At 41.4% G+C, this 13,055-nt stretch overlaps 1 protein-coding gene across 1 annotated transcript; it reads left to right on the top strand.

Annotated features, from left to right (window-relative positions):
- The first annotated feature begins 960 nt into the window (after positions 1 to 960).
- On the top strand, positions 961 to 2,688 carry TTLL2 (tubulin tyrosine ligase like 2). Its single transcript, XM_088474478.1, has one exon. The coding sequence runs from the start codon at positions 961 to 963 to the stop codon at positions 2,686 to 2,688; it is 1,728 nt and encodes a 575-aa protein (XP_088330604.1).
- The last annotated feature ends 10,367 nt before the right edge of the window (positions 2,689 to 13,055 follow it).

Below are 13,055 nucleotides of genomic sequence, written 5' to 3'. Positions count from 1 at the left end.
GCTGTGCTGTGATCCCTCATCCCTCACCCAGTTAGTATTTAGTTTTGTATACTGTAGTATCGCAGTATCGCAGAGCCTCTTATGGTCTGCGCATGCACCGGTTTTTTTTACTTGCCCAGTTAATACTGAGCATGTGCAAGACTGCAGCTAATGACAGATGATAAGCCGCCCGTGGGGCTGATGGGAGACCAAGGGGCGGAGCCATCACAAGGGAATTTTAGCAAGGAAAGGTAAGTGTACACTTTTCCTGCCTTATAAGTTATCTTACAAATGATCAGATTACGCCGCTCTGAAACTGTCTTCATGAATTGCAGTCACCATACTTATGTATGGAGATGCGATACCAGAATGAAGTTGGGGCAGCGCTGGAGAAGCAACATGTTTCTCCATGTTAAACCCTCACTATGAATAGCCGAAGGTTTCTCGCAAAACAGCACTTTTCTTTGCTTTATTAATAGACCCCCTTGACCAGACTGAAATAGCAAGTAGGTGGGGTCAATTGGTGCATGTATAATTAACCTCTGCTTTAGACTACATTACTATATTAATATAATATGTATGTTCTTGTCTTAATTCTAGAACATTGAATAAAACTACAGTTAGTTTCTGTATTGTCTAGTTCAGCATTTGCCAAAGTCAGTCCTCAGGACCACCAACAGTTCACGTTTTCTAGACCACCTTGCTCCTAGCTGGTGAACAGGTCTATTCATTACTAATTGTCACATTTTAAAAGATGTGTTGCATTCATTCCTTAATTACAAATTGTAAAGATCCACAGTTTATCTGGAAAACAATAACTGTTAGGGGCCCCCAACCAAGTTATAGAGACACTGATTTTTGTTACATGTAACTCAGCTATTTGCATAATAATGAGTGTTTTTGTTATTGTATTATAAAAAAGATAATACATTTATTTAATTTCTATAAATCTGAACTCGTTGCAGAAGTTTGAATGCCACCATGGCAGAATGGGATAATGAAGACAATGCATCGTGCACACTAGTGTTTCGTCTTCATGATAGCACACCCAAAGTTGTACGGGAGGTGTTACTGGAACGTGGTTGGGAGGAATTTGATGAACAGCAACAAAATGAAACCACGTGGAACTTATACTGGAGAACTTCAGCATTTCGAACTTCTGATCATGATAGTATAAAACCATGGCAACGGCTCAATCACCATCCGCGGACGGCACAGATGATGAAGAAGGACTGTTTGGCAAGACATTTAAAACGCATGAAAGGAATATATGGACCATCCTACTATGAGTTTAGTCCAGTGGTCTTTATTTTACCAAACAACTACTCACATTTTTTAGCTGAATATACCAAAGAAAGGTGTAATAAAAAATCAAGTTATTGGATCTGTAAACCAACTGACATGTCCAGAGGTAGAGGGATATTTATTTTCCAAGACATCAAGGACTTGGCCTATGACTCTACTGTGATTGTACAAAAATATATCACAAATCCTTTACTAATTTCTGGTTATAAATTTGACCTACGTATTTATGTATGTGTTACCTGTTTCTGTCCACTGACTATATATGTCTACCAGGAAGGACTGGTCAGGTTTGCAACAGAAAAATTCAATCTTAGTTCCTTTGACAATATATTTGCTCATCTAACCAACACAAGCATTAACAAATATAGCACAACATACAAAGCAGATAAGGAGAGGGTTGGGAGTGGATGCAAATGGACATTTGGTCAGTTTCGATCTTATCTCCGCAGTCTAGAGGTAGATGATGTGTTACTGTGGCAGAGAATATATAATATAGTAACCATGACTCTCCTATCCATTGCTCCATCGATACCCCAATATCCAAACTGCTTTGAACTTTTCGGGTTTGATATCCTCATTGATGATACTCTGAAGCCATGGCTTCTAGAGGTGAACTACAGCCCTGCGCTGTCTTTAGACTGCCCTAATGATTTCACAGTGAAGAAAAGTCTTATCAATGACATCATTGATCTTCTCAACTATAAATCAACTGACTTTCAAAGAGATAGCAGCAAAACATGCTATACTGCACCAGGTCCCTTACATGGGTCTGGGCTGCACACCTCTTGCAAATGTGATAACATCTCACAAACTTCCAGAGAACTAAAAAACGACAACTCATTGAAAACTAGTCAACTAAAAGAAAACTATGATCATCTTGCCACATCCCGAAGAACGCCTTATAAAATCTCTAGACTGGATAAAGACAAAGCACAAGCAGTTCAGAAGGAAGAAAGTGGGATGATTTGCAATTGTATCTCAGTGGAGACATCTTTATTAGATACCCATGATAATATGGCGAATAAAGGAATTATATCATGTGTGAAAACATCAATGTCTCCTCGAAAGACTTTGACTTCTAGGTTACGAGAGAGACTGAATATGCCTCGGAGATTAACAGTCTCAAAACTTCCATCAGCACTGAGCACTTCAAGAGCAAAGACAAGCACTCATTGTATAGTGAATACTGCCCAGTGGCGAACCACTCACTATACTCTATTTCCTTTATATTACATTTCCGATGTAGATCAAATGCCTCCTGGCCGTGTAGGTGATTTTCTTCTTGTCTTTCCCTTTAACCAACCTTCCCTTCTTGCTTCCAAAAATGGAACAGATGTGAAAATCATAATTCAAGAAATTAGTAAAATAATGCAAAAAATTTCAGTGGCCATAAAAGTGGCTTGACTTTGGTTAGTAATGATTCATTCAAAGTATTTTTGACTTCAGATACATTCTCTACACAGGGTTGAATCAATGCTTTAATAAAAGCTTGGTGTCTTTATTTATGTAATTCCATGGTCAATTGAGTTTTACTTTCATTAATCTTAGGAATTTGCTGACATAAATGACTCCACGAAAGAATGATTATAGTGTAACCCCCTGCAAATACACGTCATCACCACCACTGAAGTCAATCATTATCCTGTGTCAATGATCAAAAGATATTCTGGCATTATTACATGAGTGATAGGGGTGGGGGGACTACAATGTTTGTTTGTTTTTTTCAGACAGGATTTAAATGCACTTTCCTTTCTGGTATTGACATTTCGACGACTACAGTAATTTTTTTTTTGCAAAATTACATAGATTATTTTCTTTCGCCTTAATAATGCATTGCTTTAATTTTTTACTCATAAGATAAAATGAAGTGCATATTTTAAAATGTAAATCCTGTTACTATAAATACACGTGCAGCATGCAAAATTGTTCAGTCTGTTAAGCTTTAGAGCAGGGCCCTCTTTGTCTGTTATTGCCCAGTCTTGCTTTATTGCTGTTTTGGTCGAAATTATAAAGCACAACAGGTTATTCTGGCACTATAAGCGTAAATGTTAATAAATAATAATCTCTTGCTTTTTTAGACACAACATATATAGTGCCATGGTTTTAGATATTATTCCAACTAGTTCTCCTAACCCCAGTGTATAAGGAGTCTGAAGTCAGGAAAATGAAAAGTGCCAAAAAGACAAAGGGACCCATTTATCAACCAGTTTTATCACACGCAACAGGTTTTAAAACCCGTTGTGTATGATAAAACACGTTAATAAAAGGGCCCCAAGAGATTATCTTCGGGAGTTCTACTCATGATGTGCTATGAAACAGACATTTCAACTATACAGTTTTTATATACTATACTAGCTATACTAGCTTGACAGAGGAAGGGTAAAATATATTTATTTGTATGGTGTATTATTGATTTTTTTAATCAAGTATTTTTACTTAGAGTTTTACTATCAGAATAACAGAAATCATTTGGCTGAGCATAGTAACACAATAAGAAAACATTTTAAATTGAGAATGATACATTTTAAATTTTAAAATGATAAACTTGTTGAGTATGATAAAACTTGTTGATAAATGGGCCCCAAGAGATTATCTTTGGGACTTCTATTCATGATGTGCTATGAAACAGAAATTTCAACTATGCAGTTTTTATATACTCACATAAAGAGTAAATTTAAAGCACAGTCACACAAAAGTTTGTCACTAGGAAACAAATATTTAAAAACTCAACTTTGTCCAAGCAATCTGGATTCCCCACTAGCTTGACAGAGGGTAAAATATATTTATTTGTATGGTGTATTATTGTTTTTTAATCAAGTATTTTTATTTAGAGTTTTATTATCATAGAATAACAGAAATCATATTGCTGAGCATAGTATCACAATAAGAAGACCTTTTAAATTGAGAATGATAAATTTAACATAAATCAGAATATTAATATATTCAGTAACCAAAATGGTAAGCATATTTTAAAATTAAAAACTTGTTGAGTATGATAAAACTCGTTGATAAATGGGCCCCAAGAGTTTATCTTTGGGACTTCTATTCATGATGTACTATGAAACAGACATTTCAACTATTCAGTTTTTATATACTCACACATAGAGTAACTTTAAAGCAGGGTCACACAAAAGGTTGTCACTAGGAAACAGCAGTTTTAAAACTCAAGTTTGTCCAAGTAATCTGGTTTCACCATTAGCTTGACAGAAGAAGGGTAAAATATATTTATTTGTATGGTGTATTTTTTTTTATAAAGTACTTTTATTTAGAGTATTTTTTTAATTGACCTTTATTCACTTTGGGGAAAACAGTGTTTTAAAGACTATGTAAAAGTGAAAACTGTTTATGTGGCAGCATGTCCATGGATTGAATGTTACATAGTGAATTAGACCAGCAAATGGAGAAAATACACTGTAATTTCATTGAGGAAAATTTACAGCAGCTTAAACTCCAGTGTAATACCTACTGTAGTTGAAAATGAAAACAATGTTCGTAAAACCTTTCAGTAGCTGCAGAAATATACTTAAATGTTCTTCTTTTGTAGATATACAGTGAAGAAGCATATATATCCTGACTTTAAACTTTGCTTAGTTTTGTATAAAACTGGGAATGAATAGAAATGAGGTAGGATAAAAAGAAAAAAAACTGAAAACATAAAAAAAAATGGTAAAATTGCAAAATCCAGGAATCCCAATAAGAGTTTTGATCATCAATGGAAAAGGTGAGGTAGGAAAAGTCCCTGGCCTGTATAAAATGTCACGTTAGATTTCTGGTGGTATGACCTAAGAAAGAGATTGATATCACAAAAAATGTATATATTGTCTACCTCTGAGCTCATTTTTTGTGTAAAAAGTATTGTTAATGTTATTCAATGTAGCCTATACATCTCTTTTACATGCTAATGTAGTTCCTATTTCTTACATTATATTAATTACCATTGGAAATGAACACATCTGTGTACGCTTGCCAATTAGCTGCTGGTCAGAGGTTGTCAGCCTCAAATAAGTCAAACTAAGAATATAAAAACCAGTGCTCATAAACCAATATTTGGTTAACAAAAATTATTATATTGAGAAACGGAGGAAAAGATACTAAAATACTATGTTTATTAAAAAACAATACATTAGAACATGATAATATAAAGGGATCTTCAACAAATGTTCAAAAATTTAAATATTCACTGCTGAGAAGGCTCCTGTGTAACGCAGTCTTAAATGGCATATAGGGCTTAGTCTTCTGAACAGACTATATGGTTGAACAGGCAGCAAATAGCATGATCTAATAAAACTGAATGAGAAGCTTGGAAGTTCTGGGGTGTATTACATGTTTATACACTGCTTCGTGTTATATTTAATGAGAGTCCTGTTACTCATGACAGGGGCCTATTCATCAACACCAAACTAACGGTTTAAGGACATTTTTCCTTAATTACCGTTTTTTTTTATTCATTAACACACTTAACGCAGGAGATATAACTGATATCTCCTGGTTAAGTCCATCTGTGTTAATTTCCATTAAGCTATTCATCATATTCCGAAAATTATGTATTTTCGGAATTTGATGGTGTTACTATACGCCACTTTCATATGGCATATAGCCCCCGATAGTGTACACCAGCTGCCGTCTACATGGCAGCTTGTGTAGGAAAGGGACAGTAGTTACCAGCTTTCAGCTCCCTCCTTCAGGTCCCTCCATCGGATTGGGCATCCAGGTTGCTCTGGCTCCTATTTCGGGTCTCTCGGCTCCCTCCGACGTGTCCCTCGGGCTCCCAGCTCCGACGGCTCTTTCTCCCCGCAGGTCCCTCGGGCTTTGGCTCCGGCAGCACTTTCTCCCAGCAGGTCCCTCGGGCTCCGGCAACACATTCTCCCCAAAGGTCCCATGTTACTGCTGATGGGAAGCATCTCCCCTCCGTTCCCCGGTATAAGTAAGCTTAACAATTGAAGAAGCACTTATACGTGCCACCAGGGAACAGAGGGGGACGCTTCCCGTCAGCAGCAGTATGCAGTGACTGGCAGAACATACATTAGTATTTTGAAAAAAGAAAAATTAAAAATGATGTTCAATTAGCGCAGCTGCAATATGTGCTGCGCATGCGCTGCTTCTCTTAATAGAAGCGGCGCATGCGCAGTACTGATTACAGCTGCGGTAAAATAGGAGCAGGTAGGGATAACTATCTATTTTCCGTAAAGCTGTCATCGCAAACATGACAGCTTTTCGGAATAAATACTTATGGAGAGGGGGAATGATGAATTCCTCTGGTAATTAGGTAGAACTCCATGCGAGTTCTAAACCTAATTACCTTCAGAGAGTTTTTAGTACTAATGAATAGGCCCCTGAATGAGAAGCTTGGCAGTTCTGGGGTGCATTACATGTTTATACACTGTTTCCTGTTATATTTAATGAGAGTCCTGTTATTGATGTCCAATGGAATCGGTATGATATACCAATGGATGGGATGCCAGGTGTCAAAACACTGATGCCAGCATCCTGATCGTGAAGAATCCCGACAGGGGCCGTTAAGTACCCTAACCCTCCCCTCTCCCCCCCCCCAACCCTAACCTCTCCCGGTGGTGCCTAACCCTAACTTCCTCCCAGTGGTACCTAACCCTAACCCCCCCTTACTGCACCCTAAACCTAACCCTCCTGGTGGGGTGCCTAACTCTAGCCTCCCCCAGTGGTGCCTAACCCTAACCTTCCCTCCCCGTAGCCTAACCCTAAATCTCTCCAGGGGGTGCCTAACCCTAATCTCCTCCCAGGGTGCCTAATCCTAACCCTCCCCACCGCAGCTAACACCTAATAGTGCCTGCTTATCTTCGTTCAGGATGGCAGCTATCAGGATTTCGGCGCCGGGCTAAATATAAGCGTCAGGATTTCGACCCCATCTTTAGTCCCGTGTCGGGATTCCGACAGGCGGCATTCCAGACGCCGGTAATGTGACTGCATCCCTGTCCAACTAATGCGACAATGTCTATGGCCAGGTTGGTCTCAGCTGATATTGCATTTCACCATTTTGTACATCCACTTTAATAAATGAAACAATCCAGAAACTTGAGACTTTAAATATAATATTAAAATATTATTAAGAAAATTAATTAGTTGTCAGTGTGAAACAGTCTTTAATAAATATGTAGGGTGATCTGTATCCAACCTATGAAAGAGATAACGTGGAGAAGTTGAACATAGCAACCTATCAGCATCTGTCACCTATCTATAGATTGTAAGCTTGCGAGCAGGGCCCTCTTACCCTTATGTATGTATTTTATGTATGTATGTATGTCTTTTACAACCCAGTATAATGTTAATTCAAATTGTAAAGCGCGACAGAATTTGTTGCGCTATATAAGAAACTGTTAATAAATAAATAAATCTAGCACAGTCTATGAAAGGACAGTTAAAAGCTAATTGATTGCTATGTTCAATTTCTCCATTTTATCTGTCTCAATGGTTTGATGCGTCTAACCTGAAGTCACTGTAATCCACAGTTTGTTTCCATAGTTACAGGCACCAACATCCATGCCTGAGTCGTTAAGAACTTATTTAGGACAGAAGTCCTTATTCAACTATAAAGGAGCTAAGAAGGAGACCCAGCTCCCTCTTTCCTCTGCTCCGACCTTCAGTCTGACTGTTCCGTCCCACTCGTCTGACGCGTCCCCTGCGCTCTCCATGCTCTCCGTCTCGCCCCCCCTCTCCTGCTAGGACTGTCCCGTCTCCCTCACAGTGAGCTCACACTGTGCATGCATGTTTCAGATGCTCAGACTTTAGCAAAATATTATAAAGATATGCAGGCAAATTATGCTATAGGTATACACCCCATTATATGGTATACTGCATATTGCTTTCAGTTACGTATTATATTGTTTATTGTTACGTATGATATCATTTTTATGTTGCGTTACCCATTAAATAATCTTTTATATTGAAGCTGTCACATGAAATATCTTGATCAGTGACACCTATAAATTCTACGTGCAGTAATGTAGATTCCTTATAAATAAGCACCTGAAATACCCATATCCAAATTACTCATGACAACACTGAGTCAAATCATCCATATAGTTCATTAGTATTAAGTAGATTGACAAAAGCAGGAGGCAGGCTTTATTTTCACCCAGGCCATGTTCGCTCCTTTATTTTCATCTCTTTATATTTAGAGCCTCATCAATAATAGATAGTGGTGCACTATTGCACAGAAATTAATTGTAATGCATAATTTAAGCGTGTGCCCTTGTCTGGGTTCTAAATTGTACATAATATCACAAATACTGTATGTCTACAAGGATTACACTTATCAAAATTGATAAATATGAAATTAATCTATAACACGTTGGACCATTAAAATAATATTTATATGTCTGTAAAAAGTAGTTCTTTGAGCCATAACAGTGGAAAGGTTGGTGAATAGCAACTGCTAATCAACCTCTTCTTTACTGCCACCATCTAGCAAATAAGATGGATACTGGAAAGTTTTGCAAATTGTTAATTAGAGTGACACTCTTCTGTTTTTCAGTTCATTTGTTTAATTTCCTAATGTTCCTTCTCTGATGTAATTCTGTTTACATTTCTGTTTATTTTTTTAATTATTATTATTTTTTTACTATTGCTACACATATAATATATCCTGTATACCAGTGTCACACGCTAAGGTTGCTGACTTGCTGGTGTTAGAGATGCACTCTGAGTTGCCTCTGTTTACCCCAGTAGCCGCTGGGCACTAGCACCCTCTGACTTGCGCCTTCTTCGCATACACTGCTTTCCGTTGCGTCTTCCTCTAGTGTCCTGACTGAACGGACATGCCTAAGTATCCCATATAATGGACGGCCCTATGGAGACCCTAACTCCACTGTATCTTACCACTGTCACCACTGCATAAGCATTATAGTGTGAGTTCACAAGCTTCTGGCTGCAACTTTACCAGATGGTAACCCTGTGTTACCTGTTCCTGCTTTCTACTGGGTTAATAAACCACCCTCTGGTTAAGTCATTTGCCATGTGGACAAACCTCCATTTGCACACCACTGCCACCTACCACCGAAGTGTCTGCCAATAGGTTATAGGCACAGGCCACTAACGTGCTCAGCCAGTCAGAATGCCCGGCATGTGAAGATTGACGATATCAATAATACAGCTACAGCAACATAGAATAAGAGGATCTGAGTGAGTCTAGAAAATACTTTATTCATACTGGTGAAAATGTTGAGTGCAGGGGTCAGTATAAGCTTCACCAACTTATTGGGTTCAGAAAATTACGCCACATTGAAATTTGCTATGAAGATACAATTAAAGTGGCAGAAGCAGTGTAAATTTACCAGTGATCCCTGTGATAGTCCAAGCCCAGATGATGTGGGTAGAGCCATGGGGACAATAGGCTTAGCTGTAGAACAGCATGTATACTCCATTATTCACGGGAAGACAATGTCACAGCCCGGGTCTGTTTCCCCTGCCGCCGGGTCATTTACTGATTCTGCCAGCATTCTCTATCACATCCCAGATGCACAGGCTTCAGTGTTTCTCGGCCTGCTAGGCCTCAAGCAAGATCTAAGCCTGCTACAGAGTACTGCAGTGACAAGTCCCGATCACCTGTTTGCAACAGCCAATCAAGTGATAGCCTGAGCATCACTGTACCACCTGTGTTTGCTCAGCCTATCCCCGGTAACCCAATGGTATATATCCTAGCTGCTGACTGTACCTAATTGCCAGTACAATGTCCAACCTCAGGCCCTGATTCAGAGCCGGACGCTCTGAAAGAGCGTTCGCTCTGAATCAGGGCGTTTTTTATTTTTTTATGTGCGGCCTCCTGGCCGCTCGCATAGCTGTGGGTGACCACCCACAGCTATTGCGAGCGGCCAGGATGATGGTCGCGATGGTCAAGACCATTGCGACCATCGGGGCTTGCGACAAGACCCTTGTGGTAGGGTCACGTGGCGCAAGCCCCAGAGAGCTCCTGGCTCTAATAAAGCCAGAAGCTCCCCCACTGACATCACTGGTGATGTCAGTGGGGCCACCCAAAAACGGCAGGCATTCGCATTGGGATGGCCTCCGTTTGTGACGCCACCCCCCGTCACACCTACAAAACGGGGCGAGCTGTCGATCAGCATCGACAGCCATCCCTTTTGTAGTGAGCCACGGAGCGAGAGAATTTGTCTCTCGTTCCAGGGCTTGCGCACGCACAGTGCGGCCGCTGCGTGTGCGCAGAGCACACCATCGCTCAAGCGCTTGCAAGCGGGTCTGAATCAGGCCCTCAGTTCCTACTGAGTGAACTATACTGAGCTCCTGTTGCTTACTTGCATCCAGTGTGTGCAGTTTTGCTTCCTTCTGCTTTACTCCCTGACGAAGGTCGCAAGGCTGATACGCGTAGGAGCACAGAGATTGTTCCACTCACATTCAGCACATAGTTGCAGTGAAACAAGAGGTGGAATTTCCCCTATACAGCTGGCAACCGAAAGTTCAACCCGCGGCAACTACCGGCATCTGAGGCGCGATCACGTGATCAAAGACAAGACAAGAGAACCCGGAAGTCACCAGGAAAGGAGAATCCCGGCAGAGACAGTAGTGTGCAGTCGGCACGCACTGTGAAGACGGATAGAGACGGGGTTTGGGACACCCGCATCGGACACAGGTAAGACTCCGTAGGACAGAGTACCTGACGATTGGCCCGGCAAGGTTTTTCGCCAGAGACGTCCTCTCCAAGACTGCCGTGGCAGTTTCAGCGGTTAAGGTCAGTATCATTGCCCCCTCAACAAGGGGCTGTACACTGGTACCTGCATACCCCGACTGCCATAAGCAAGTCCAGAGTTTGACACCGGCCCTGCAAGGCAGTCCCACCCGTTTTACAACACTAATGCCGGCCAGCTAAAATAGGACCACCCCCACAGAGACGCTGCGGTGACGTGCACAACAACAAAACTTAATACCCTACAGACATTACCCCATTTGGAGTTGTGGGACGGCACTCTCTAATAGGGTTTGTTCAGTACTTACCATAACAGTGGTTGGTTCTTACATACTTATTTGTGTATGTATTTTACCTTCAACATTTAAGCACCATTGTGTAACAAGTTTTGATTTACACCCATTACAAGGTTCTTTTGGCGGTTTTTGCAATATTTTGTTTTCTCTCATACTGTGCCTGGAGGACTACGGGGTACCTCCATTTGCAATTTTCTGCTGCCTTGGCTATAAACGAGTGAGCGCCAGGTTATCTATTGTTTTATACTGAGCTCCTGTTACTTACTTGTATCCAGTGTGTGCAGTTTTGCTTCCTTCTGCTTTACGGATTACTGCAAGTGATCTACACCTGGGGCAGCTATTCCACTGGCTGCACAGAAAATCTCAACCTGTTCCAGCTATCCAAACCTGCAACTCGCCTGTGTATACCATTCTCATTGCATGGTGAGTGTTCCTGGTTCCTGCACCATTGATGCCGCTCCTGGTATCAGCATCCACTATCCATTCCGGTATCCGGTCAGCATCCAGGTTGTGTCTATGCCTGAAGCAGCTCTCCCACTAGTTGCACAGAGAATACCTACCTGTTCCAGTCATCCGAACCTACAACTCACCTCTGTATACCATTCTCACTACATGGTGAGTGTTCCTGGTTCCTGCTCCATTAGATGCCATTCCTGGTATCATCACCTACTACCCATTCTGGTGTTTTGTCTGCATCTGGTCCTGCTACCATCTGAGTGCTCCTGGATTCTGGACTATAGCGACACCCAGTTTCAGCCTGGTGAATACGTTGCCAAGATCTGTCACTCCAGCATTCCGGTCACAGTAGAGTGCTTTATTATATATCTACAGTATTAATACAGTATCAGCCTGGTCAATCTACTGCCACACTCTCCTCTGATTGCACATAACAACTTGTCTTCTACACCGACGTCCCTGGTGGTCTAGTGGGTACGATCCGGCATCTCTCCGCCGAGACCCAGGTTCGATTCCCGGTCAGGGAAGTGTTGTCAGAGTGCGGCCACGGCATCGGCTTCCCCAGATCCCTCGGGTTATCAGACGTCAGGTGCGATGGCGAGTAACGCACTGAGTATTATACTTAGAGCCATGTGGACATCCGTGAGTTGCGCTGTGGTTGCTGCGGTTGCCGTCATGGGCGCAGCCATGACAGTTCACATCACCTGACTAACCTTTACCCAATAGTAGCATGATGGTGGTCAGCTGATGCTATCCACCAATGATCTGCTACCTTAGGGTATAAAGCCAGTCTCCAGACGAAAGGAAGTTGTCTGTGCAACATTGTCGCTACCTTGTGTATACTTGCTGTCTACCCTGTTCCAGGTTCCCTACGTGATCTCCTCGAGTATCTAGTATCAACGCCTTGTGCCACAGTGTGTCTGAACATCTTGCATGTGTGCGTTACAAGTGCCAACCTTTTGCGCAGCAGTGAGTCCAAATATCTTGCCTGTGTGCAATATGGATACCACCAGCTGATGCAACAGTGCATCCAAACACCTTGCCTATCATCAGGACACAGTGATAAGTGCTACTCCTCTGCTCTACAGTGCCTCAAGCACTTGCCTTCCGACCCTTGTTAGTATCCAGGTACTTCTGGTAGAAGTGCATCCTTTGGGCCATCGTTTATTTGGTCTCTATTCCCACAGTTTCTGACACCTATCCCAAGGGTAGCGACCTGCCAGCTGGGTGTAGCTAAATACCCATATCCCGCTTGGAGGGGTCACTGGATAACACCTCCCAGTTGGTTAGACTCTGCGCCTTTGGACAGGTCTCATCAACATCTGATATTGTGGACGAGGAGATCCTAT

This window comes from Taudactylus pleione, unplaced genomic scaffold (assembly GCF_031769625.1).
Source record: "Taudactylus pleione unplaced genomic scaffold, aTauple2 ptg000154l, whole genome shotgun sequence".
In the NCBI taxonomy this organism is placed as follows: Eukaryota; Metazoa; Chordata; class Amphibia; order Anura; family Myobatrachidae; genus Taudactylus; species Taudactylus pleione.
The sequence above is the reverse complement of the archived record's forward strand: the minus strand, read 5'-3'. Positions and strand labels throughout refer to the sequence as shown.

Bases quoted from the DNA above. Each gene is read 5' to 3' on its own strand.
- TTLL2 (XM_088474478.1), top strand. From the start codon at position 961: ATGGCAGAATGGGATAATGAAGACAATGCATCGTGCACACTAGTGTTT.